General features: G+C 39.4%; 1 protein-coding gene across 4 annotated transcripts in view; it reads left to right on the top strand.

The window, feature by feature from the left end:
- The window catches only part of WARS2 (tryptophanyl tRNA synthetase 2, mitochondrial), a 51,420-nt gene that overhangs the window by 13,304 nt on the left and 11,784 nt on the right, over positions 1-26,332 (top strand). For 3 of the 4 annotated variants that reach the window (XR_008821899.1, XR_008821898.1, XM_056338950.1), the window contains exons 3-5: positions 7,848-8,105; positions 21,934-22,014; positions 23,752-23,837. Coding sequence is in view for 2 of the 4 variants with exons in the window: in XM_056338950.1 (XP_056194925.1) it covers positions 7,848-8,105; positions 21,934-22,014; positions 23,752-23,837 (425 nt within the window). In the remaining 2 variants the exon portion in view is untranslated. The remainder of the gene's footprint in view (positions 1-7,847; positions 8,106-21,933; positions 22,015-23,751; positions 23,838-26,332) is intronic. The other variant, XM_056338951.1, reaches the window with a different exon arrangement.

Genomic DNA, 26,332 nt, shown 5'->3' with positions numbered 1-26,332 from the left:
GCCACAACATGCTGCCCTTCCAGCTGATGGAGAGAACTGCAGGGAGCACAGCACAAAAAAAATGAGATTGTCAGGCTGTGTCCTTGCTGAGAAAGACATCATGGTTTAGAGTAAGGTTGGTGACTGCCGCTGGCTGCGTGCAGACCCAGTGCCTGGTTCCTTCCCCAGCTGTGCACAAACCTTTCCTGCTCTGTCGAATGTTATCACCACTTCTTGTCCTAGGACCTCTGCAGAGTACTTGAGCCAGCTCTTCTGTTTTGTAGACTGCTGGCTGCTTAAAAGTCCGCTAGACAGAGTTTGTATAACCTGCTTCACTCTGCGTGGGAGGGAAGAGCCCACGGTGCCTCTGGTCCAGAGGTACCTTCTGTTGCGTGGCGGTGTGAATTGCGGCAACCTGCTGTAGATAATCCTTGCTGCTGTCGGTACAGCTGTCACTAGCATATTGAGTGGCACGTGGAGCTCATAAAGGCAAATGAGAGAATACATTTGCGGGACGCAGCACACCACATTAAAGGATCCATTTGCTTAGTCATCTTTAACAAGGCAGCATGAGAGGGCAGCCTAACCCAAATGCAGTTATACTGTATTCTTTTGCTAGCCCTAGAGGGCAGAGTTAAATTTATAGGGTGGGGTTAGTATGTGCTGTAAATGTCCCTCCTTTAAATGCGTTTCTTATTTTAAATATAAATATTAAAATCTTACTTATATTTAAATATAAATACATTTGACATTCAAGAAAGGTACTAGGCAGTGCTGTTTAAATCTTAATTTACTTCAGTTTCTAGGCAAAGAGTTAATCCTTTCTCAGGAGCTATTTATCTGAAAACTTGCTCTGGTCTAAGTATGTTTCTTTCAAATTTAATGTTAAGTCTTTAATCCCTAATTTTAAGAATTAATCATGATGAAATAGCATTTGAACCAGATTAATGTGATGTATTGAATTACTAGATCAAGATAAACATGTTTTAAAGGTTTCTACAGCAAGTTTGCAGAGAAGTAATTGCTTAAAAAGCAATAAATGAAGGAAAGTCTGCAGTACATAGAGTGCTTCTAAGTTTCCCTTTTCCTTCCATTTTTTTTCTATCTCTAATAACATTAACACTTAAATTGTCCCAATTAGGGTTTAAAATTTATGCTTTAGCTAGTAAAACCTGACTTGTCTGGTTTTCCTTCATTTTGCTATTTAATAGCTGTCTGAAAACAGGTTTTGCTAAGCCAGTATTAACAGACAAGCATATCATTTTAGCAACAAGAGCTTTGAAGTTGCAAAGTATTAATGAGGGAAATAAAAAAACCGTAGACATTGGGGACTTGGGGACAAAGAATTTCTTTTGTCTCTGAGGTTGAGGCAAGTTTTTGGTGGGTTGTTGGGGTTTTTTTCTTCCCTTTTTGATCCCTGTTGGGAGGATCTTCATGTCTGAAATTTCAAATTTTCCAGTTTGTGTGTTTTACTCATGTCTGTGTTTGCTTAATGCTGCTCTTTCTTCCCTTTGACTTTCACATTTTCTTTTCCTCTGGCAAATTTGAACTTGCTTCAGTTTGGGACAACTAGGGCAAAATTAACTGCTATGAATAAAATTGTAAGAAGAGCAAAGTCTGTGAATGATCCTTTGCTGTTTCCTGAGTGGTTCCAGTCTCATTAATCAGCGCTGGTGCTGTGGAGGCTGTGTGGTGTGTTATGTCGCCAGCACAGCAGCTTCTCCGTCCCTTTCCCCCACCCCCTGTGTGCCTACACAGTGGGGAAAACTAGAGAGGGAAGCCATCAATCTTTCCTGTCATAGATGTCAGCAGTGATTCTCCTGTCGACTTCCTGCTCTCTCCATTGTGCCCACCACCTGTGTTTAGAATTAGCTCTGATGCTGCGGGATCTCACTCAGCTCTTCACCTGTTCTGCCCCGACTAAGTAGCTGTTAAAATAAAGCAGAGTGGCTAAATGCTGTAGTATGTGAATAGTAACAACCGCTGTGGTTCGCAGGGTGATTTCTGGTGCATCTGCTATTGTAATTGCATGCTATTGCTATTGCAATACCATCATCATTTTTTGTAATGGTGTGAGTTCTGGGTCTGAAATCTCTTGCTTGTGCTTCAGCCCAAAGGTGAGTTTTTGAGCAAGTCTTTTTTTTAATTTAAAGATGAAAATATTTATTAGACACATTATAGATAGAGGCATAAGCCTGTCTCCCATCAATTAGCTTACTGGAATAGATTTATGAAGGAAGTCCAAAGAAATTAATTAGTCTGAAGCTTTGTCCTTACCTTCAGCTACTCAAAGGATACAATTAGCAAAAGACTTTTTGGGAATTTTATATCTCTGTATCTGGCTAGTGGAGGTCTTGAAAATAGAAATGTCTGTCTCCCCCATCACTGAGTAGCTTGAAAAGCTGAGGTGTAATGCCTCTGTACTTCTAGGGCTGGATTGATGTCATCATCTTACGGCCTATTTTGTTACATAATAGGTCTAAATGGGACTCTAACCAGGCAAATTTTTATGTATACTTCTATGTAATTGTATAAGTGTTTTCCTATACCAAATTAAAAGCAAAAAGCAATCCTGAGAATTGTCTGTCTGTTGGCAGCTTTCTCCTGCCTCCTTGAATTGGGTGCAAGCTTTTTCTGGTTTTAAAACCTACAAAGAGATGAAAGTGTAGGTGTAAGGCTTCCTTATAAATTGTAGCTTGTCTGCTGTCATTTCAAGTGTATGATGGCAGTATTTCTGTGGAGTTATAAAGAAGAGAGGCTCTGAAAACGTGCTGTGGATGCTTTGACTTGATTTTATTTGTGTAAATCCTTTGTGGAGGGAACTGTGCTATGATAGTTTTTACTACATATTTGAGAAGGAGTTTTCTGTTGACTGTGCCAAGGCGAATACATGCATTCAACAGGTAAATTACTTTTATTCAGCCCTCACAGAATTCTTACAAGCTAAACATGAAAGATATAGTCAGGCTACTAAGGGTAGGCTAGTGACATGGGATGTTTTGATCTGCCTGGATCTTTTCCTTAACTTCAGCAACTTTGGTGTGTTCTCCAGTTCTGGCACATTTGTCTCATGAGCAGGGAATGAGTGTGTTTTTGACTGCTGAATTGAGGCCTTGGCAATTGTATCTGTCCTTATCGCAAGTGTGACACAGTGAGAAAAGCTCTGCTTTGGTCCAGGAGAGCAGCATTGGATTTGGGAAGTTAGCATCTTTCCCAGTATACTCTTTTGCACTGAAAATGGATGTGGCCATACTGCAGGGTGTTGGGGCCAGACTCAGCTGTCCTGCTCTGGGACAAGAATGTAGTACTTATCCCTGATTATTTGAGAGTGTTTGGATGTTTACAGTTTTTCAGTATATGGAGCAGCAGCTGTTTATCTCATCATGAAAAAGAACGTTAGGTAAGAAACACCTGAATCTTAATGGGGTTTGAGCCAAGCTTCATTTAGAAATGCTGCTGAGAAATGCCATGCAGAAGTCTTATAGAGAGAAAACAATAATAGATGTTAAAACATCTGTCAGATACTATGCTCTTAACGGGAGTGAAGATTAACATGCAGCACTAGTGGTGTAGGTGCACACACCACACAGAGTTAAACATACGAACAGCAGGCTCACACTGTGCTTACTACAGATGTCTGAATGAGTGAGTGCCTGTGGGCTGGAGCTGCATGTCTTGTGGCTTTCACTCTGCTCCACTGGGAAGTCTTCACTCCTTTTGTTTTTATCCTTTTCCAATTCCAGTACTTTTGAGCACACAGCTCCCATCCCCTGACCTAACAGCTCCATTGAAGTGCATTCCAGCCCCATGATTTCATGGTACCAGGCAGAACTCCCCTGCCACGCTGCTATGCTGCCCGCTGCTTCTCACGGAGTGAACAAACAGGGAACATAAACTCTCTCCAAAGGAGCAATATTCTCTGTATATTTTTAGTGCTAGAAATCCAAGATTCATTTAAGGGTGTTTTTTGTGGGCTTTTTTTTAATATAGACTTCTGCTAACACAATGGAATATTTCATACCAGCCTATTTGCTGTAACATCTCATGCTTTATGTTGTTAACTGGAATCAAAGGAGTTAAAGATGAAAGACTTCTAGTCAACTGGGCCCTCAGCTGGGAGCCAGTGTGGGTTTGTTCTTTGTCATGTATTTGCAAGTGTTTTACCCAGGTCCAGCCTAGCTCAGTTTTCATTATCGGGTTTACTTTTTCTGCAAATTCCATACTTTAGGTTAAGTAATTGCTGAACTTAAATTCAGTATAATGCTGCTACTGTTTGTTTCTCATGTTTAACTTGGTATTTATTGCCCATATACTGAACAAACCTTTTATAAGCAGTTGTTTACCATTTGAACATGCAAGCACCATTAAAGATGCCATGCTTGCTTTCACAGCCATTCTCTTTACTGGATAGACAGAGAACTTTGTTCTCTCTTTCTGTGAAACTGTGTCCATTTTACATCGTACTTGGTTGTTTTCTTTCCAACATGTAGTGTGTCACCAGATGCTAACTTAAGTAGTATTACAAGAAACCTATCTTTAAGTAGTACACTGTTACCCTTCAAATATTTGGAGTTAGTACAGCATTTGAATGTACTGTTTATGTTGAGACACTGATATCTTGTATTTTCTTGGTGAAAAACATTCTCAAACTGATCATTTAAATGTCACTATTGCGTTTGTACCATCTATTTGGGTATATTATACTCACATTAGGGGACATAGTTTTGCCAGTGCATCCAGTATGTTCATAGTGATATGGTCTAAAAAATGGGCAATGATCCGGGAAGGGGAAAAGGCAGATAATGAACATGTTGTGGGAAGCATATGAAGCAGGGACTGTGGCTGCAAGGGAATGGAGACTGCATGACTAGGGGACCAGCAAGGTTTGTAGACAGACCTGTTCTCCGCAGGCTCGGGGTGCCAGCTCTTTTTGGTGTGGGCACGTGGGCTGATCTGTGCTGACTGCACAGATTCCCCCTTTTTGCCATAACATAGTAACTCAAGGGCGTACTGAAGTAGCACTAGCTTCATGTTCCCAAGGAAAAGAAGCAATAATTTCAGGAGACATTTCAGGTGATGTCTTTGTCAAAACCACAGCTGAAAGATGTGCAAGTTCATGCACCATGCTTTAACATGGTCATCCTAGCGTACTTTATTTGATGCACATCCATAGTGGATTTCTAGAACATTATGAAGTTTCTTAGCTCTTCTAACAGCACAGATAGGAAATTTATTTTATGTAAAGTCACTGGAGTCTGGCAATAATAACTTCTTTACCACATGGCATTCTCTGTGCCTCCTTACTGTCTTGATACACAATGCAAGATCTTTTCTGGGAAGCAGGGGGTGTAAAGCACAAATGGAAGAAGAAAAAGATACAGGAACACAGGAGGGGTGAAACTAATAAGAAAATTGAGAGTAGGCCTGTAAGAAGCTGTAGCCTGTGTAGGGGACTGTGGTTAAACAGGCATGTAAATGGGCACTGGAATGCAGGCAGCGCTGTGGGGACAAATAATCATGGGAAAGAGCATCAGAATTTGAACTGAGTCAGGGAAGACAGGGAGAAGAGAAGAGGAAATGTGCTCTGACAAACAACTAGCTGTTCTGGGATCCCTGTAGGGGCAGAACACCATCTTAGTGGTCATCTATATATAGCCTTGTTCTCTTTTTGAGTGCTTGTTCCTGCTCTTCGCCAAGAGAATATGGGGAGCACAAGACTGTGAAGTACCTGTTGCATTACCTAGCAGTTGCTCTGCACCCTTAATAGAAGTACAGCTCTGAAGCCTAGTGAATTCCAAGTTCCCCAAGTTTCTACAGGACTTCATTTAATTTATGTATGCTGGGATGTTGTATGCCTCCCTCTCTAGGTGAGCGCCTGGCCCTTCTCAGTGGTAACAAGAAGCTGGCTGAAGTCCTTGGGCTGGGTAGTAGCTTAGTGAGAGGTCAGTGGGTTCTGTGAGTGGTGATAAATGCTCTGATGTAGGTCCCTAGGAAAACAAGGGATCAAATAGCAAACAAGAAATTGAGTAGCATAATTCCATTTTTACATAATGGAGAGAAGAGGCATGGGTGGTCAAGGACTGGAGCACAAGAACTGGAAGTTAGAATTGCTGTTGGAGGAAATTACGTGCTTTTCATTGGTGTGACAGCCTTGCAGCTCCTATGCTGGAGGTTCTCCAAGGGCACTTAGAAACTGACTCAAGAATATACTAGAAGTCAAGAATATATTTGGAATGGGGTGACGAGGTTGCCACCTGGACTTAGATGTGTAGGCATTTATGTGAGCAGGAGAAATTAGCATGGCTGCTAGCCCAAACCTGCTCTTACCTGTCAGCACAAACACTTAAACATTGGATAAGAAAATTGTCTTGATCTGAAAAACAGGCTTACTTTGAAAAGAAAAAGAATTTTCCAGCAAATTTTGAAGGAAAAGGGCTAGGCTTTTCTGAACTATAGATCATGTAAAAAAACCCCCAACAACTATTCCCCTTTGAAGCACTTTCTCATTAATTTTTCTTGCGTCTGAGTCAAAATGAATTGAGTCAATTTGAAGTCCTTTTTTTAATAGTTAAAAATAACGGTACTAGGCCTTAACTTCTGCTGCCATTTTGTGTGGTTTCATAGTTGTATGACTTTATTAATTTTTTTTCTCACCTGTACATTTCTAAGAGATTCGCAGAAATGAAAACAGAGAGAATTTATTTACTGATGTAGTCTGATATAGATGTTGCTTTATAAAATATAGCAGGAAAAAAGATCATGCAGCCAGATGCATAATGAAGTTGATGTTCCTGCCACACAAAAGAGTCTGAGGGTTTGTGCAGCTTTGTGACTGGGACTCCCTGCTGAGGTTGGTGGGACCCTCATTTATACATTGAGCAGTCTCACATGCTTTTGTAACTTGGCATGTAACAAGCATTTTCACATAAAACATTGCTGAGTTACTTCTGAATATGGTGGAATTCATTGGAAAGGTCGAGGAGGTAATTGATCATATGCTGACAGCTTGGGGCTCTGAGAAAATGGTCAGATGGAGGGCTGGGATGCAGGAAAACAAACTTTCCAAGATGGTAGCTGTCACTTAGCCAAGCTATACATGTTTTAAGCTTTTTAATCTTTGCTCACAACCTCAGCTTCTTAATAATTTTTTGCTGCTTTTCTGTGAACTCTCTTCAGATGTTGACATTTTATTGGTACTGATGCACCACAGTATTCCAGGTGCAATCTTGAGCTATAGCAGTATTTCTTTGTATTTGCTTGTAGAGCCCTTTTAGAAACTCCACTGCTGCCGCGATGGGTAGTTTCAGAACTTTAGTAATCACTTTCATTATTCTTTGATGTTTGGGTCAAGGACTGGGTTTCTTTCAGGAGCTGCTTAAAACATTCTTTGCAGCTAGAAAAGTAAGACTGCAGTGTTATGGGACTTAAGGTGGCAGTCTACTGGGACATTGCTTATGTTTATAACAAATGTTTTAATTTCTCTATGCTGTGATCCTGTTTCCATATCAGAATGGATAATGTACTAAAGACAAACATACCACTTGGGTGCAAAAAAAAAGGTGAAAAAAAAGTCTACCACTTGGTTTCAGAGATGTAGTTTTCACTGATCTTGTTTACAGCTATGTTTGTTTCCATACGCAGGCTGATGGCTTAAAATTACGCTAGCTGTCAGTCTCTCTGCAGTAAGGTAGAGTATTTTGACTGACTTACTGCAATTATTTTTAGTCAGTCCTGAGGTAATTTATACATTAATGCACTGACAGGAGGAATGGGGAGACAGGCATAAGTGATGTTTTATTAATGACTCTAAAATAGAAAAGAATCTATCAAAAAATGTATATGTTAATTTTACCAATGCTTTATAACAGAATATGGTCGTGGATCGGATTTTCTCTGGTATCCAGCCAACTGGGACGCCCCATTTGGGTAACTACCTTGGAGCCATTCAGAACTGGGTGAACCTGCAGGAAGAGGGCAGCTCAGTGCTGTATAGCATTATGGACATGCACTCGCTCACCATGCCCAAGGAACCAGCTGTCCTGCGCCAGAGCATATTGGACACCACTGCTGCCATCCTTGCCTGTGGTATTGACCCAAAGAAGTGCTTCCTGTTCCGACAGTCACTGGTTAGTGCTCCTGTTAAAGTAGATTTGTTTCTCAAGTGAGAATAAGTGCTTTCCTCATATGTTAATGAATGAGCATAGCATTACTGAACATCTTTATCATTGTTGCATTGGTGGCCCTAGAAAATTTTAGCAATGTTGGATTTCAAACTTATCCCTTGCTGTTGTTTTGAAGTAGCTGAAACTATGACTGAGAAGCCCATTTAGGAATAAGTACATTTTCAATTTCCCAAGCACAGCTACGAGTTTGTGCAGCCTGTGAGTAAAGTGCTGAAAAGACCTGTTAGGAGAGCTTTAATTTAGCTCTGTAAGTCTCACGTTAGTGACAGAAAGTTAACTGATAAATGCATAAACGTAGTCTGTGCAGCCATAAAGGCAAGTAGAATATGTTTCTATGTTTTTGTATCAGCACTTACTACTTAATCTGCCAGCTGCACAGTATCTCCAACAGGTGATTGGTATGGTAGGCTTTGTGTAGTTCCATTGTAATCACCTGGGAGTTATATCTTCTCTGGGATTTCCCACCACCACCACCCCTTCACTATAACCTCCTTCTCATATGCACCTTTTTCAACCTGATCTGGTAATTTGTACATGAAATAATTGCTGCTTCGCTTGACCACCCCAAGGGGTACTGGGCTTACCTTTCTACTTGGCATATGTCAGCCTAGTCTGTCACATGCTGCATTTTCCTGGAACACAGCTTAGTTTCTTGCCTGATTAACTTCCCGTTACTGACTCTAAACTGGCAAACTTCCGTAATTTCCCACTGAGGCAGATGCATCATAGCTTCCACTCTTGTGAAGACATCTTTAAACGGATGTCCAACTTGCAACAGAACTGCGAAGATGATGTGCGCAGGGTCTGAATTTTATCAGTGCGAGATGAAATCATGGTATTACATTCCTCCTTTGAATGTGGTTCTTTACAGGCAGAGCTTCCTGTGGCTGTCAAACTGCAAATGACGATCATAGCTCCTTATCCCTGGTGGATGTTGAAACGATGACGACAGGAACACTTCCTGCTTCACTTTTCTTCTTCATTAAAAAAAGTCTAAATAGATTATCTCAGAATTCTAGTGGAGATATGTTTAAACTAATTTATCCTGTGCTCAAATCTGTTTATCCTTTTAAATAATTTACCAGCTTGGGTTTTAATTCTGCCCTACTCTGACTTAACTTCATTCACATTGAGGTTGACATTAACTGGAATAATCTCAAGGTGAGTTACCAGCCAGTGAAGCAGTAAAAACCAGTCTGGAGTTTTGTTTTTTCTTGTTTTCAGGTAACTGAGCAATTTAGTTACAACACAGGATCAGTGACTAGGTACACAGAGAGGACTCTTCAGCCTAGAAGAAAAATGGTTTGAAGGTTATGGTTAGAGAGGAATAGATTAAAGGTTTATAAAACTCCAAGTGAAATGGAGAAAATAGATAGGGAACAACTATTTTATCTACTAAGAACTTTAACAGCAAAATAAGATAACACCTGGTAGATTCAGCATGAGCAAAACAATGCTGGATTTCATGAAGCCTGCAATTAGGCTACAGAACTCCTTGGCACAGGATACAGTGCATGCTGAAATATGTATGAATTCAGAAAAGGACTCAACAAATTAATCTGAAAAATCTGTTGGGACTGTTACATACCTGAGGTGCCACCTCTGCAGGAAGTGGAGGACCTTACACTGCAGTCAGACACAGAAAGTATGTTGTATGTTTCACAACAGAATAATGCATAGATCGAGTCTGTGAGTCCCCAAAGAGAAAGTATCAGGGAAATGGTGGGAGGCCAGGACTGTAAGTGATGCTTCTACAGAACCAATACAGTCAACAACCAATGGAAACTTCAGATAGCTAGACTTGAAAAATGTTTAACTTTATCAAACGGAAGTTTCCACCAAAGATTATTCTGGTTTATATTATGGTGGTGAGGCTGCCCTCTTTTAAATAGACTCCCTTTTATTTTAATTTTTCTTGGTGTTCTTATCTGTCCAGATCTGGTGGTTATTCTTCTTATTCAATCTAAACAATTCTTTGCTTTCTGTGGGCCATGTCTGTTGTCTTGAACCATATCCTTACAAATACTTAGCACACTTGTATCAATACAGCTTTCAGAAGTGGCTGATTCTAGCACATTTTTGAAAGCTCATTGTCACACTGCAAGCAGAACTATTACAGTCATTTGTGAATCCAGACTGTTTCAGTAATGCTTCAAGCTGAAGTGGTTTGTTGACTTCCCAAAAACAAGTCTATTCAAGCTGTATGTAGTGGTCAGGTATGCCCAGAGTTGCACTATGGTCTGTTACAGTCACATTGGCAAGACCAGATGTTTCTCTGGAAGCAATTAAAAGGAATATCTGTGTGTAGCTCTTGATGCGAGGAAAGGAGACAGGAACCTTACTAATGTGATTATTGTTTTAGTACAATAATGAAATAGTACATTGTGGAATGTCATAATATCGAGATGATTGTTCCTAAAAACAAAGGTGTAAGGTGGAGTGCAGCTATTGCTAATCACAAAAGGTTATTGCTTGATTTTTGGATTGGCAGATGCTCAGTTTTCAAAAAAGGACCTGGCCTCTCCTTTTCAGCCACTGTAGCAATCTCCAAGGGTGATATAAAAAGCCACAATTTTGCTTACGAACATTTAGGTGAATTGTAAAGCAGAATGATCAAAATGGATTGTATACTGAACGAGGTTGTACTTCCAGACGTTATCAGGAAAGCAGTGAAAATCAAGCTGCAAATAGAGAACTGGTTTAGGTATTTGGTTATGGGCAAAGTAGCTTTCTTTTTTCAATATCAGATCAAACTGATAAATGAGTGAGTTCTCAGTAGATTAATGTACTACAATTATTGCAGTATTTTGAGTCCTATCTTGAAAATTACCAAGTCTGTCCATCACTGAAGTGCTACTGCAGTTACGTCTGATTAACGGTTCTTTTTTTTTTTTGTTTAAACATCATGAGACAATATTATTATGAAATAAGAAATTTTGGTTCTAATCACCAAAACCAGCTACAACTAATGACTGGTAGCACTGTGGTTCTGTAGCAGTAATAGCAGAATGAAATTCTTGCACTGCAAAAGTATGCGAGCAATGGTAAGCCCCATTAAGGGAATTGCTCATGCAGTCACTATTGTAAAATGCTGCTGTGTCCTCTTACTTTCTCTGGATTAACCTGGGTAAGAATGGTGCAGAATTGCTGAAAAAGGAGATTTTTTTGTTTGTTTGTTTGTTTGGCCTGCTCTTCCTGTGCTTTCTGTTGCTTTTTGTGTTGCTTCTCTGGAATATGTTTGCCATATGTGAAAAAAGGATTGATTCAAGAAACTTTGTTTCCTGAAAGGCATGTACATTTAGTAAGTTTCACTGTGAGTAGGCTTTTATTTACAGCAGGGTTTTTGCAGATCAAATCTCTAATCCAGAGCTATCTGAAATACCTGCCTCCAGAGCTCTCCCACATTTTATCATCCTTTCCAATACAAACAAGAGACAAAAGGCTGAAGAATATTAATCACAGATTGACTGCTGGGAAAAAGTCTGATGAGAACAGATACCTCTCATGTATACAGTAGGTCCAAAAGGTGCTGCTATGATAAGGATACAGGGGAAGTTGTCTTGGAGTCCCAGAACTGATTTCAAGTATGTCCTTGCCTTGCAAGTAAAATTAAACAACAGTGAGAGGAATTTTGCACAGACTGATTTTTATTGTATTTCTTAGGCGATATGTGGCCTCTGTTCTTATGTATCAGTTATACAGCTAAGTTACCTATAAATAGAAAGTGCTAGTTTGACGAAAATTAGTTTTGTATGCTTCAGAATCTACCATTTGTAAATTAAAGGTTTTTATAACATACAGAAACAGAAAGTTAATGGCTGGCTGTTAATTTGGTCTCCATACATAGCAGTTCGCTAAATACCTCCCACACTTACATTACCATATACAAACTTGAACTCCATCTTAGGGAAGTAGTGGCTACAAAGAACAAGTGATGATAACTTGAAAATAGTTGGAAGCAAGAAGGATGATGATGAATATTTAAGGTAGTGTTTGGAACCACATTGTCTGTGAAGGGTTATAAACAAGCACATTTAATTAGAGTATAGAAAAAAACAATTGTGGAATAAGTTGGACACTAGAATGGCCTCCCAGTGAGAGAAGCTCTTTTGTTACAGCTTGTTTAATTATATTTTCTTAAGTAGGAAGACAAGTCATAGAAGATTGATGATTTCTGTAAGAATAAAAATAAATGCATAAATCAAAATAATCCATTTTTATTTGGAGCACAGCTGCAAGATGTATGAAACTCTTTGCTCTTAGAGAAAATAATGTCAAGATATGCTTTAAGTGGCTGCCTTTGCCTACCAGGCATAAAAAGAGAAGTAACAGAATAATGACTTACACAACATATCCTGAGAATACTAGAAGAAAGAGCAAATATATTCCTTAAATTGTACCATAACTGATAAAAGCTGCAACAGTCATCTTTCATAAAACTTAGAATGTTTTATTAAAAACAAAAAGGACTACAGGAGGGAAATAAGGAAGACAGTAAGCAATCTGCACACATGGTAAGCTTATACAGTGTAACCTGTTTTCTCTGACTCCTGTTTGGGTACAGTACACGTTTCAATTCTTACCCATAACCATCTTGTATCTCATCTGCTTCACAGTCAAAACAATTTTAGAAACCGCTGTTGCTTTTATGTGGTTTCAGGCTGTTCTTCCTGTCCATCTACCTATCGTAGTAGACACATGCTAAAAGTCCCAAGAGAAACTAGAATTCCATCAGAGTTGATCAGCAGACAGTGGTTGATATGCTGCACTAACACTTCTCTGAGGAGTCCTGTGAGTTTCTGGACAACATAACATTCAGTTTCTGGGCGGAAAATTGCAGTTTTCAGCCTTCTGGATGGGGTGATTTATTTTCTGCGTATAATCAGCTGCAGTATTCGTGCAGTGTGCAAGCAAATTGAAGCAGTAACTCTGGGAGGTGGGAATTTGCCAATTTGTCTTAGCCTTAACTCCAAAAGCAAAAATACAACAATTTAAATCTGTGCACTAACTGTTTCACTGCTATTATTTTCCAGAAATATCCAGCTGCTTTGTTTTGTGGGCAGGGTTTGAATGGATTAACGCTACTTCTTGTCCAATTTTCAGAGGGGCTTAAAAGCTTCCATTGCATCATAGCTTATAAATTCATTAAAGTACATTAATTTAGCATGGTCCATTGAAAACTTCCTGTCATAAGAGGAAGTATGTGACTATTTAATTTAGAAAATTATTCTGCTCCTCTCATCCCTCAGTTTTCTCCCCCACAGGACTAGGCTAGACATAACTAGAGCTCAGGGGGAAGAAGAGTCATGGTTCAATAGGATTTTTATTTTTTTTCCTTCATTAATTTACCTGGTTTATCTCATCCTGTTATGTAGCTGTTATATGTTCCTCTCTTCCAGACTTTTGGGCACACCAAATTAATTACTGAAACAGTATTGTGGGTTAGACTAGGAGAACGCTTCCGACATTATTTCGTAAAGAATAAAGGAAGGGAAAAGGGTGTCTTGGCCAAATAACTGTGCTCTATCTGGCTTTATAATCATATCACCTGATTCCAGTAGGGGTATTCTTGGTCAGGCTCTTTGAAGAGACAGATCTTATTTGTGTAAGTTTTAGCCAAATATAAATAATGATAAGTTATTAAAATATTCATAGGTAATAGTGAAAGCTGTAAATACTGATAGATTTACCAATGATAGCTAGATAACCACCCCCAAATTCAATACATTGCTTAACATGTTCTTCAAATCAGATGTTGCCTTTGTAACCTTGAACTTACTCCACCGACATTTGAATTATTTCTTTGAACAGGAATTTGGGATACCATGTCAAATTGTATGTCATAGAAGTATCTCACTGGATGTTCAGCTGCTGTGTGCATTTGATTCAAGAGCAGTCTGTTTTGTCTTGTTTATGGCCCCATTATTCTCTCTAGCTGTATAATATGGAGATGCATTATCAAGTATCCTGAACATGTTGCTTGCAACCTTAGGCATTAATAAAATTTTCCCTCTTATTCAAGAAAAATAAATGTGAGGAGCACTTTCTTCTAAAAAGCCTCTTGAATCTCTGGGAAGCACTAACTGGCACTTCTAGAAGAGACAAAAATCATAAAAAAAAGTTGCATTTTTTTTTTAAATTTGGGACACTTCCCTCCTCTTTTCAGATTTTTCTTAGTACACAGCTACCCAGATTACCTCCCCAGACCTGTTTGTCCCCTGCACTGTTAAAATCAAATCTTTGACACTCATTGTCTATTTAAAGTGTAGCCCTTAAAGAGGTTATGCTGCTGAGGGGAAGCTGTTCCCATATAACAGCTATGCAGTGAATTTACAGTCCCTTACAGAGAAGGGCTGTAGGTTGCAACTTGAGGATATCTGTCTTGAAAATGAAATGCTGCATCCCTTTTTGCAGGAAGCTACTTCAGCTGCTGACACACAACTTTGTATAATGAGCTTCAGAAAGCTGAGTTCCAGTGTTGTTGATTTGCCTGCTTTCATGTCTGCGTACAGCATCCATGCTTTTCCCTCTGTTATTGTTCTTGAATCTCATTGCTTGCTGTCCTTCTCAGCTGTATGTCTCAGCATGAAAACTCATCTAGAATTACTTGGGCTAAAAGTAGCTATTGGTTTTCCATGTATATATCACCAACTGTGGCTGTGGCCAGGGAATAGCAGCAATAACTTGGTAGGGAATAGCTAGGATCAAGGACAAAGTGATAGATCTGCAGGGAGAAGCCCTGAGGCTGTACTTCAGCACATAACACCCCAGAGATGATCCAAGTGTAAATTGTGATCTGAGTTTAATAATGTCAAATGGCCACACAAGTAAACAATTAAGAAGCTATTTGTCTGTAAAGAGGGAGAAGCAGGGCACTCAGCCCGGTGAAAAGGGAGAGATGTTTGTGCCTTCTAGGTAGTTGCTCATTATCACTTGGAAGTGGTCACCTCTGTTATATGTGTGCTTTAAAATACTATAAAATAAAAGGAATCTGACTATGCAGACTCAGGCTTGTCGGGCCACAAGCAAGGGATGTAAGTAGTTTGTTCTGGAAATAACTCTTTGATTAGTGGTTAGTGAGCCCGGTTGTGGGGGATGCTTAATGCAGTGGAAATGGAAGGAGGAAATGTGTTGCTGGTGGACAGCAGAGAGATGACCATCTCAACCCTTTGAGAAATGTGGATGGTTTTTACAGACTTGTAACAGATTAGGAAAGAAAACTTTGTTAAAGTGGGTGAAAGCACAGAGCAGGAAAAAAGAGAAAAACAATGTATTTACTGAGAAAAGCAAAGGGTGTTATTTGGGCTGTATAAAAAAGAGGGGGTCACTATATGGATCTGGTTAAGCTTTTCTGTGAAAACTGCTAAATGGGAAATAGTTGGCTTTGTAAGGGAAACAATAAATAGAAGACTTACAAGACTGTTTGTCCTCCAAATATTTTTAGCCAAGCTGCAAGAAATATTTCCTGAGAAAATAATGTTTATATTGAAAACAGGCTATTATATTCTTTCAGGACACAAAAGTGGCTGGAGTTGACATGAAGGATTTAACGGATTAGATAGCTGTTCTTCAGAGTTACCAGTGATTGTGACATTCTTGGAGGCTGGTTTGACATACATTTGAGGAACTGTCAGTGGCTGTGAGTTTTGCTTGTTGGAGATGTAATGCTGTTTTTCTACATTTTGTAGTATTTTTATACTGGGGTATTTGGGGGAGAAGGCACTGCTGAAAAACTGTTGTCTTCATTGGAGAAGAGCTAAGCTTATTATTACTTGTTCTCTTTTGGGAAGGTAGGAACATTCCTGAAGTACATCATAGCTCCAGAGGGTGCTTCTGGTGTTGGATTTTTATAATACAAAACAAAGTTCTTTAGTTGTTCAAACTAAGTAATAATATATTTCAGAATAAATGTTCAAATGTTCAAAATAATAATAACTAAATAAATAACTAAATAAACACAAAATAACCTTAATTGATTGCAACTCTGTATACTTTTATTTCCTAGAGTTGTAGGTAGATGTCAGGTGAAGTCTTTCCAAAAAAAAGAAAAAATAAAAAGAAAAAAAGCAAACAGAGACCTCTTTGACAGTCCTATTCTTTTTAATGAAAATTGTGTGAGAAGTGATGCTTCTTTGACAAAGATCTTCCTTGTGGTGGCAGCACGATAAATGCTGCCTAACACAATAGGAAGCAACTGAAAATCATTTCACAGATTGATACAAAGATGAGATATCTTTTCTCTATTTTGTTTCATTTCACTGTTTGAATTTACTGGAAGGATTGCTTCTTTCTATAATACTATGGGGAAATGAAAATCCTTATGTGTGAAAATACTAGAATGTAACAGTACTACTGACCCACCAATCCAGATGATGGTGGTTATCAGGAGATGTTAAGTGAGATAAGAGAATCTGCAAATTTAGGACAGGGAGCAATGGTATTACATTTTAACTATCCACTTATAGCCTTTATCAAAATAAGACATACAGGTAAAATTTTTGGATGCAATAAATTATGCTTTCTAGTTTTACGAACTGTTAGAAATCATGCTGTTCTACATTTGCTTTTGGGTGGTTCACAGGACCTAGTTCAGGATGTTTTAGTAGAGGGCTTTCAGTCATAGCAACTTCATTGTAGCAATGTTCAACATTGTGCTGGAGAGAGTAGACCAAATAAAGTGTATGAATGTTCTATTTCAGTAAAGGGAGCTAGGTGAAAATGAAGTCTAATTATAAGAAAAAAAAACAACCACCCAAAACCCAAGAAATCTACAACTGTCCTGGAGGTCATATTTTTTAAAAAAAACTTATTAAAAAAAAAACAAAAAACCAAGAGTTAAACGCATGACACCATTCATGAAGAAAACATCAGTCTAGCAAATGTTTTTCCATGGTTCCATAGGTTAGGAGGCGATCATAGGAAAAGATTAGATTTTCAGAAGAGAAAACTTGACCAAATTAGAAAAACAAGAAAGTGTATAAAATTGTAGTCTACTTTTTTTTAAAAAAAAAAAAAAAAAGGGGGCTAAAAAAGAATTTGAGGAACACCCTGCGGATGATTCTTAAGCTGATAACTAAGTGGTCTTGCATCAAAAACAGGAGATCATTTAGGGGATCACTGAACTGAAAGCATAGAAGACACTCGGGGTTGATAAGACCCTAAGAGCAAGGCTCAGTTCTTGGTATTGGACTTTGCTGCTGGGGGAGTTGGGAAGGTTGTCACTTTATGCATTTTGTAGCAGCAAATCAGAAGAGCTAAGTCAGTTTCTTGTAAATTTACAGAAACAGTTATGTAAAGATAGACAGTTCAGCCATCAGCTGGCATTCAGCGAAAAAAACCTGAGATGTGAAATGGCAGAAGTGGTGGCCAGGGTGTGCAGCCAGCCACCATAAACAGTCATTGTCAGAGGAGCAGTTGATGGAAGTCATATTGGCAGCACACAAGGAGAACTCTAAGTGGGACCCCAGAAGCTACAAACTCATGATTTTTACTTTTGTCTTACCAGGGACGGTAGAGTCTTCAACTGAGAGTAGGATGCTGAGTGCACAAGTAAACAGTCTCTTTGGAGAGTTGCTATCATTTCTTCAAAGGGAAATCTTTCACTAAACTGCTGAACTCTGTGGGAGTAGTCAGTAAGCATGTGGATAAAGGGCATCCCAGGAACATAATGGATTTGAGTTTTTTGAAAAGCCTTTGGCAAGATTTATATCAGTTCTTATTTTTTTAAAAGATGTATTGGAGGAAATATTCATTACTAGTCTTGCAGCTGGCTAGAGCTGAAAGCCAGATAGGGCACAGTGATCACTTCCCTTTTAATGGCACAGTCAGTAGTCGTGCCCCTTGGGGATTCATGCTGGGAGCAATTTTGGTCAACATGTTCATTCATAACCTGATGAAGGTAGTGAACAGAAGTTTGTGGGCACTGCTAATTTCTTCTGGGTAGTCAAATGTTATGCCAAGGAAAGGAACTCCAGAAGGACTTGTGAAACAGAGTGGGTAGGCAAATTAGTGGTAGAAGAGCTCTAAATGCAAAGTAAAGCATCTGGGTAAAAGTAATGGGAAGCTTCTTTGCACAGTATTGAGCTGAGTCACAATGCAGGAAGAAAAGTCTTGGAGTCAGACGACTCATTGGCAGTTTACTGAAATCATTGGCTCAGTACAAGTAATTTTCAAGAAAGCCAGCAATATGTCGTCATCGCCGTATCACCAGGAAGGGTATTCAGAACAAGGCAGAGGTGATGCTTTGTCACTATACAAAACCTTAGTGTGCCCACATCCTGAATGTTGGGTAGGGCTTTAGCATCTGCATCTCAAGAAGGGAGTAGTGAATTAGAGGTGACAAAAGATAGAGGGGAGTTAATGCTACAAGGGACACAGTAGCTGCCCTAAAAGGAGAAGTTTAGAAATCTGGGGTGCTTCAGTTTGAAGAGGAGAAGGCTGACGTGTAGATGCAGTCAATGTTTACAAAATCAGAAAAGCACTGGATAAACTGAATATGGAATTGTTCACCCAACTGTGCAATACAAGACAGGTGGCATTCAAAACCAGTAAACAAAGAGTCTGGTGAATAGATGAAAGTACTTCTTTACACATCAGTTTTGAGCCTCTGGAACTTGTTGCTGCATGTCATTGTCAAGTGGGCAGTATCAGCAGGTTCAGAAAGGGATTAGACACATTCATGGGGAACACAGGTAACAGGACTGGGCCAGGGTTATTACGTTATGATATTCCCTAGTACAGCCATTACGGATGCTGGAGAAGTATGAGGAGAAGGTACTGTAGGAAGTGGCAGGCTCATGTGCTCACCCCAAATGCTGTCTCGTGTTGCTACTTGTGGAAACGGTGCTAGGCTACAGCTACCTCTGTGGTGATCCAGTACAATATTATTTCTTACGTTCTTATGTTTTGGTTGCTCAGTGAGGGCATTTCTCAGAATTTTAAATGGACTCGGGTCAGGAGGCTGAGTGAGTTTGAGGGAATGGCTCCTGATTGTGATCCATTGGTATTGCTCAGTGACAGAATCAAAGTTAGACTGGGCCTTTGTTCTGCTGGTGTCATATATATCTTCACTTCTTCCAGTTTCTTTGTATCCAAATCTGTCCAATCAAAGTGATGGACTACTGTACCTTAATGAGTAACCACATTTGAGCTGATGCACGGTGACTGACCAAATGCAGCAATTACCTGCCCCTCTTGCCAAGTAAAACACAGTAGCTTAAACCATGATTTAGTCTGACAAATGATTTGTGGTGTAAGCCTAGTACCTCCCAATTCATAGACCAACACAGAGTCAGTTACTGCAATTTGGGTGATGAATGTTAACTCGTTAGGCTCCAGTACTGAATTTTTTTCCAACTGAAATCTCTACCCTTCTGTGTGCATTTTTATATTTTCTCCCCCTTTTATCAGGCTTTTTCTTGACAGTATTCAGCACTCTAGACTTAGTTAGGAAAGGACTGTGTGTATTTGAGGATTAAAAGTGAGTATAACTTGCTAGAACCCAGATCTGCAGATTCAACTCAACAAATACTGTTTAGATCACTTGGTGTTTTGGTAACTGATGTAATGTCAAAGCCACTCATGCAGTGAAACACACGTGCAGACTTGGCTGTGGAAGCAGCGTCTGAAAGAGCTGGATCAATGACTGCACAGCTTTTAAAGGGAGTCCTTGTCAACACAAGTGCAACAGAGCACCAGCTCCTCTCTATCCGTGACTAGAAGAAAGGCATGAGAAATCACTTGGAACCAGATGGTGATCCCTTCTAAATGAGATAGGGGTCTCGAGCTTACTGTTTTCTATGAAATTCAGTTTACTCTTTGTATCTTGCAGAAGGTCCATTTGGTGCGTCTCGCTGTACTTTTTCTTGCGCATGGGACATTGCAAGTCAAATAAGCATGAGGAAATTAAAAAAGAAAAAAAAACTCTGGGAAAGGCAGAAAGAAGGGAAAGAGAATCAACCTGGAATATTTCATATCTCTAACCACTTAGCTATTATCTTGAGGTCAGATACCTCTATACAACATTGACAACTGAAATAGTCTAATGACTGTTAGCTAGGGAATTACTACATTTGAAATGTGACAGCAAAGGAATTGCCATGAACAATGCTAGTAGTTCTTACTTGTTAACACTTTACTGCCTTCCAGCTGGGTTGTTACATCATTTTGCAAGCATGAAGTTTTGAATGTCTTTGAGACAGTTAGCATGCCCCTAAATAGCCCAACCTGTCGATATTGAAGAGTGAATCAAACATGCAAGCAAAGCAGAACATAGATCACCTTTTTCTTCTGATGATTATCATACACAGCTAGCTAACAAACAACAGACAAAATGACAGGAAAGAAATTAAAGAACAGTATATGTGTCAGCAATGCTTGCCTCTTTTACTAATCCTAAAATGAATATTTGAAATGCAAAAGCTGAAGAGCGTATATGAAGCAGCTAAACATGGATTCATCCAACAGAGGTTGTTGAACAGCACATTTCTTGTCTCCGCCTGTAGGAGGGGGGCAATCACTCTGATGTCTGAAACTATTAAAATTCCACTATCACTGCAGTTTCCCCGGAAGGTTACATGAAGAGTTTTTTTGTATGAGCTTAAATGGGATCTTCTTTCCTCTTTTGTAGCAAAAGTTATGTGGAGGCCTGGTCCTTCTTTTTCATCTGCAGATCAGTATTATTTTTGACAGGAGTGCAGAACTGAGGGACAAATTAAGTCACAATTCAGGCTGTACTGCAGTTTCACTTCAGCTGTTAATCCTGTTTTGCAGCAGGTCAGGGTCATTAAGACCTGTTGGTGCACCCAAAGCACTGACAAGCCTCATCTAGACCATTCACCCATGCACCTTCTGCCCAGTGCCCCAGGAGCTCCAGTTAAGCTCAGGCTCAGGTCCCCGGTCTTCACCTGAGCTATGTCACAGTGTACCCATGCTCAACCCTGGCCCTGCTGCCCCAGTTTTCTCACTGGGCTTCTTCATGAATTGACCTAAGATGTGACTAATTACTTTGCTGTGTGTGATGAGCACCAGACTGTCACCACCCCTGCCCTAATTACATGCAGCAGGACCTTGTCCTGGTTAGGGAAGTAACTGTTCTTGCCTGGCTTGTGGCTGTCTGCAGCCACAGCCTTATAGAGCAGCCCAGTTCTTGTTCCCTGCCTGCTAGCTCAGGCTTCTGTGAAGGACCTGCAGTTATTATACTGCCAGACTTGCTGCAGTGTGATGTAGCTCAGGTGAGGACTAGGGCAGTCTAGCCTGAGCTTAAATGGGGCTCCTGGGGCCACAGGCAGAGGGTATGGGTGGAGTGCTCAGGTCAGGCTGCTGAGGACAGTTAAGGGAAATTAGGGCATTCGGGGCCCTGATGCAGAAGAAACGAAGCTTGGGTAACTTACTGCAACTGGAAATGAGAAAGGCAAAGAGTTTTTTGTAACTATTAATGTATTATCTCAAATTGTAGGGAGGCTGTAGCACAGAGGCCAGTGGTTGGTTAGTTTATGTGTGGCTCAACTCTGTATTGCTAAAGCATTTTTTTCCTTTTTTAGAATATGAGCGGACAGGATCAAGAACCTTGCTATGCTGCTTGAATGCAGTGCATTGAATCCATGTGGTGTCTAAACCTTTCCGTTAGCTTGTCACTTGAACTTACTGAAAAAATAGTAGATTAAAAATAAATGGTTTTCTGATCTCTGATACTATTTATCTGTATTGATTATTTAGACAACATGCATATAGATGCAGAAGGTTAAAATAGATTCTGACTTTGTACTTCCAGGTTCCTGAGCATGCAGAACTTGCCTGGATTCTTGGGTGCTTAACTAACGTGCCGCGTCTGCTACGCTTGCCCCAGTGGAAGGTATGGGCAGTTTCATAAATTGAAAGGAAACACATGGGAATTCAGTAGAACTGCTGTCCTTGAAATACTTGTTATCTGTGAAGTACCAACTGTATCTTGGTTATCCTTGCTTTAGGTTTAAGTAATTCTCTAGTCCTGTGGTGGAAGGAGGAAAACGTATCTTTCCAGGTCTGTTGTTACAAGTGAATGTTTTCCTGCTGGAAGCTACAGGATAATATTTTGGCAGAGACTTGCAGAAACTGTACTAGATAGGAGGTTTGTTTAGTGTTGTTAAACTGATTTGCTAGAATGCTTGGAGTTATTTCAATGCTTATTGAATAATGCAAAACAACTACAAGATACTGCAGTGGAAACCTTGAGCCTCACTGATTAAGGAGTTCCATAAACAGCTTTTCTTTTCCCACTGTGGAGGGTGGCTGTTCTATAGATTTTATGGAGGAGGGTACAAAAGAAGCATATGTTGGAAAAGGAGTGTAGAAATTATAAATACTAAAAACATGCTAAGTGATGAAGTTAATGCACCTTAAATGTTTGCCTTTACAAGTTTCAAATGTTCATCTCCTTAATCTTGGTGCTGCATCAGCATGACTGCATCACAGAATTCTTGCATTTAATTTCCTTGTATTTTATTTTGGCATTTAGTAAGCAGAAAAACCAAAAGGCAGGAGAGAAGAGTATCAAAAAAGGAAAAAAAAATTCTTTAGAACAGTTTGGCTTGCAGAGTTCAGAGCAGTCTTAAATACCTCCAGATGTTTTCTTTTTCCCTGTTTTTCTTCTTAATTAAATAAAAACAGTAAAACTTAAATACAGCAACCAGCGTTAATGCATGGCATAGATTAAAGCCAGCCTTTTCAAACCTCAGGTTCTAAAGTTAAGCTCTTAAATCCAGCTTTGACTGGATTGACTTTCCAAATCTACAGATAGGTGTTACAGGTGCTAGGCTTTGCCAGTTAGCTCCCCTGAACCCCTAGACACTTAGAGGTGTAGACAGAATACAGGGTCTGTATGAGAGGGTGAGAAAAATCTAAAGATATTTGAATAGTCTTAAAGAAGTAATTAAGATTTTAAGGGCTTTATTGTATTTAACTATTGCTAAAAGCAAAAAGTAGGTATGCTATTGCTAGAACAGAGTTAGTATCTGTAGCCTGACTATCTTGATTTAAATGATCCATATTCTAGAGTGGGGAAGGATTCAGGACAGCGGGTGGGTTGTGGGGAGCAACATGAACTAATGGAGAGAACGCTGGACTCTGCCCCTGTAGTTATGGGTTCTCTTAACTGTCACTGACTTCTGGTGACTGTGTTCACTATGTCTTGATCTCTTTTTCTGTGAAACACAGTTATTAATGCCTTTTTAAATCTCTATTGTAAAGTGTTTCAAAAATGTATTGCTGAAAATTAAATGTAAGAAGTAGGGGTTATCAATACTGAGTGTAGTAACCCAGCCTGATTGGTTTGTGGTTTTAATCATTTTCATTAGTAAGATTACAAACAGAAAGAAAACAAAAGCCCGTTTTCTCCCCACTACAATATCAGAACACTGTAGCAAAATTCAGAAATGCAGGACATGAAATGCGATGTGTGTATTCACAAGGAGTAGATTTTACATGGTATGCTTTTCTCTAGAGTTACACAGTTAGTTACTCAAATTATGAGAATTCTAATCAATTAAAAATCACGGACTTTGATACCGTTAACCAAAAGTGTGATTCCTCTCTGTTTTTCTTTTGCAAACAGATGAAGTGTGCCAGCCAGAATAATGAAGGAACTGTTGGTTTGTTGACTTACCCTGTGCTTCAAGCAGCAGATATTTTGCTGTACAAGTAAGAGGCAGAATGTGAGCCCATGGGCAATTTCTGTTCAGCTGCATTAGAATGAAAGCTTGCCAGGTCAACATGCTAATTTATTAAGTGGGGGAGCTGGGTGTGATTAGGTCAGAAGATTGGAAATGGGTGACAGCTTTTTACCTCTCAAGTGGCTGGTTGAAACCTGGTTTGAAAGTAACTGAAAGGGCTGTAAAGAGAAAAAGCTGGTCACTTCAATTCTTAGGGAATTATAACACATTGATGTTTAATTATACATCTGCATGTTCACACACATACATATATGTTACCTTCTTTTTAAGTAGTTACGCTTTATTTTATGCAGTGTACTGTAGAGATACTTAAACTGGCTGTGTGTGGTATACCCATATTAGTGTGGGGTTCTGTGTGGGCTTGTTGATACTGATGAAAAAGTGAATAATTCACTGCACCTTGTGGCACCTCAGCTAGTTCAATTTTCTCTGCAGTGTACTATGTGCTGCAATAGAAATACACCCTAATGAGGGATTGGGTGACTCAGCATGCCTAAGTTTGAAGCCTAGCTGATAGAACTTTATAGGGCATTGTCACGACTGGTTGTATTTCATAATATGTTTTAAACTGTCTCAGTAAGTACATGTTAGAGGCAATGCACTATGTATTAATTTTTAGGTTCCAAGTGTTTGTACTTTGTGGAATTGTTCTGAATTGAAGTTGTGAATATTTGTTGGGACAGAGAATTAATACAGAACTATGAGGACAAGGACTTTAGAGGACAAAGTAACCCAAGATTAGCCAGCTGTTAACCCAGAAAAATGTACTTAAAGAAATTTAATCCTAAGTGATCATTAGTAGGGGAAAACAGTATTGTTACAAGACCAGTAGATGGTATTTCTAATTCACTTGAATTTTAACTAAAAATAATGGAAAGCAAGCAAAAGTCAGAGTGAATTTGAACATTAAAATGATCTTCTAAGCAGCGAGACCCATTTGATTGTCAAGCAGTATCTAAGCATGAAATTTAGACAGCATTATCAGGAATTACCTTGTTTTGATTCAGCCCAACCATCTATGTCTCTTCCATCTCTAATAAGATCATGTGATTCATCATTCCTTAGTGAAGCCTGTGGTTTGTTTGCTACCATGTGTATTAACAGCAGGCTGTCCAGACAGAGCACAAAACAAGGAAGTCAAAGGGAAACAATATCTCTTTGAAGAAATTTGACATAATATCTTTAACAAGAAATGTTTTAACATAAAAACATAATATGGGGAACAAGAATCAGGGAGAAATGGAAACACAGGAAGGGAACAGCAGTCTTGAAGAAGAATTAAGAGCTGGAGGAGGGGGAGAAACAGTATTAATTTGGTTGAACCAAGGATCAAAGAGACAGGAAAATGGACAGAAGGTAAATATACAACAGAAAGGAATAAAAACAGTACCAGGGCAGAAATATTAAAAATCGAGCAAGGAAAAAGGCAAAGAATCATGCAGAAGCATTTCTAAAAATAATGTGGTTTCTGTTTAGTGGCAAACTTTGTGAATATGGAACCATTTTGTCATATGGAAACATTTCTTTTGACCTGCTTAAAGTATATTGATTATGGTAACTGATTTTATGTTAGTTGTAGGCCACTGTGATTTCCTATTGGCTACTGTAACAGTTTTTAGATTGCCTTGCTGACTGTTTGGTGGGGAATAAAGGTGGACAAATTGATTCCTGGATGTCAGCCCAGTAATTCAGAATTGGAAGGAGGAAGCACCATGTTGAACTGAAATTTTCTGGGACCTTAAAAGATGCATAGTGAACTTTCTTACACTGGAACATATCCAGGATTCAGAGCTGAATACCCTACAAGCCTTAGAAAAAAAGATCGGGGCTGGGGGGGGGGAGGGAGAGTAATCAAAAGCTGGCAAGACTTCAAGTCTGCCTCATCTAAAGGAATCATACATTTTTAGTGACTATGATTAACTGTGGGAAAGAATCACCAGGGGAAGCAATGGATTCTTCACCTCCTCATGTCCTCTCATGCGGATTTTGTTTTCCTCCAGTACTGCATTCAGGCTATTGAGTTCACTACAGAAGATCAAATGATCCTTTGATCTTAACAGTTCTCCTCTATGAATGATAACATTTGCGGCAATAGAGGCACTGGCCAACATGATATTTATACAGTGGTGATCCATGAGGAAGAACCATTCTCTTCTTTCCTTCCCTTGATAAATCCACAGTACGAATTTCTCAACAACAGTTAAGTTTTCCTGAGACTTGACAAGGCAAGGTGCTTGCACTTTACGCCTTACAGACCTTCCTTACTTTGTTCATATACTGTAACACATGCTCTTTGATCTCTAAAGAGACAGCAGGAGATGCTACAAAAACCTTTCTTTGAGCTGAGTTTAATGATTTGCTCTTATTGGTATCTTTACTGTATATGTTGTTGCAAAGGGCTATTTTTGCCCTTGGAGATATGCTTCAGTTCAGCACAAAAAGGAAGCTCATCCTGGGATATAG

This window comes from Falco biarmicus, chromosome 5 (assembly GCF_023638135.1).
Source record: "Falco biarmicus isolate bFalBia1 chromosome 5, bFalBia1.pri, whole genome shotgun sequence".
Classification (NCBI taxonomy): domain Eukaryota; kingdom Metazoa; phylum Chordata; class Aves; order Falconiformes; family Falconidae; genus Falco; species Falco biarmicus.
This window is presented reverse-complemented; position numbering and strand designations above follow the sequence as displayed.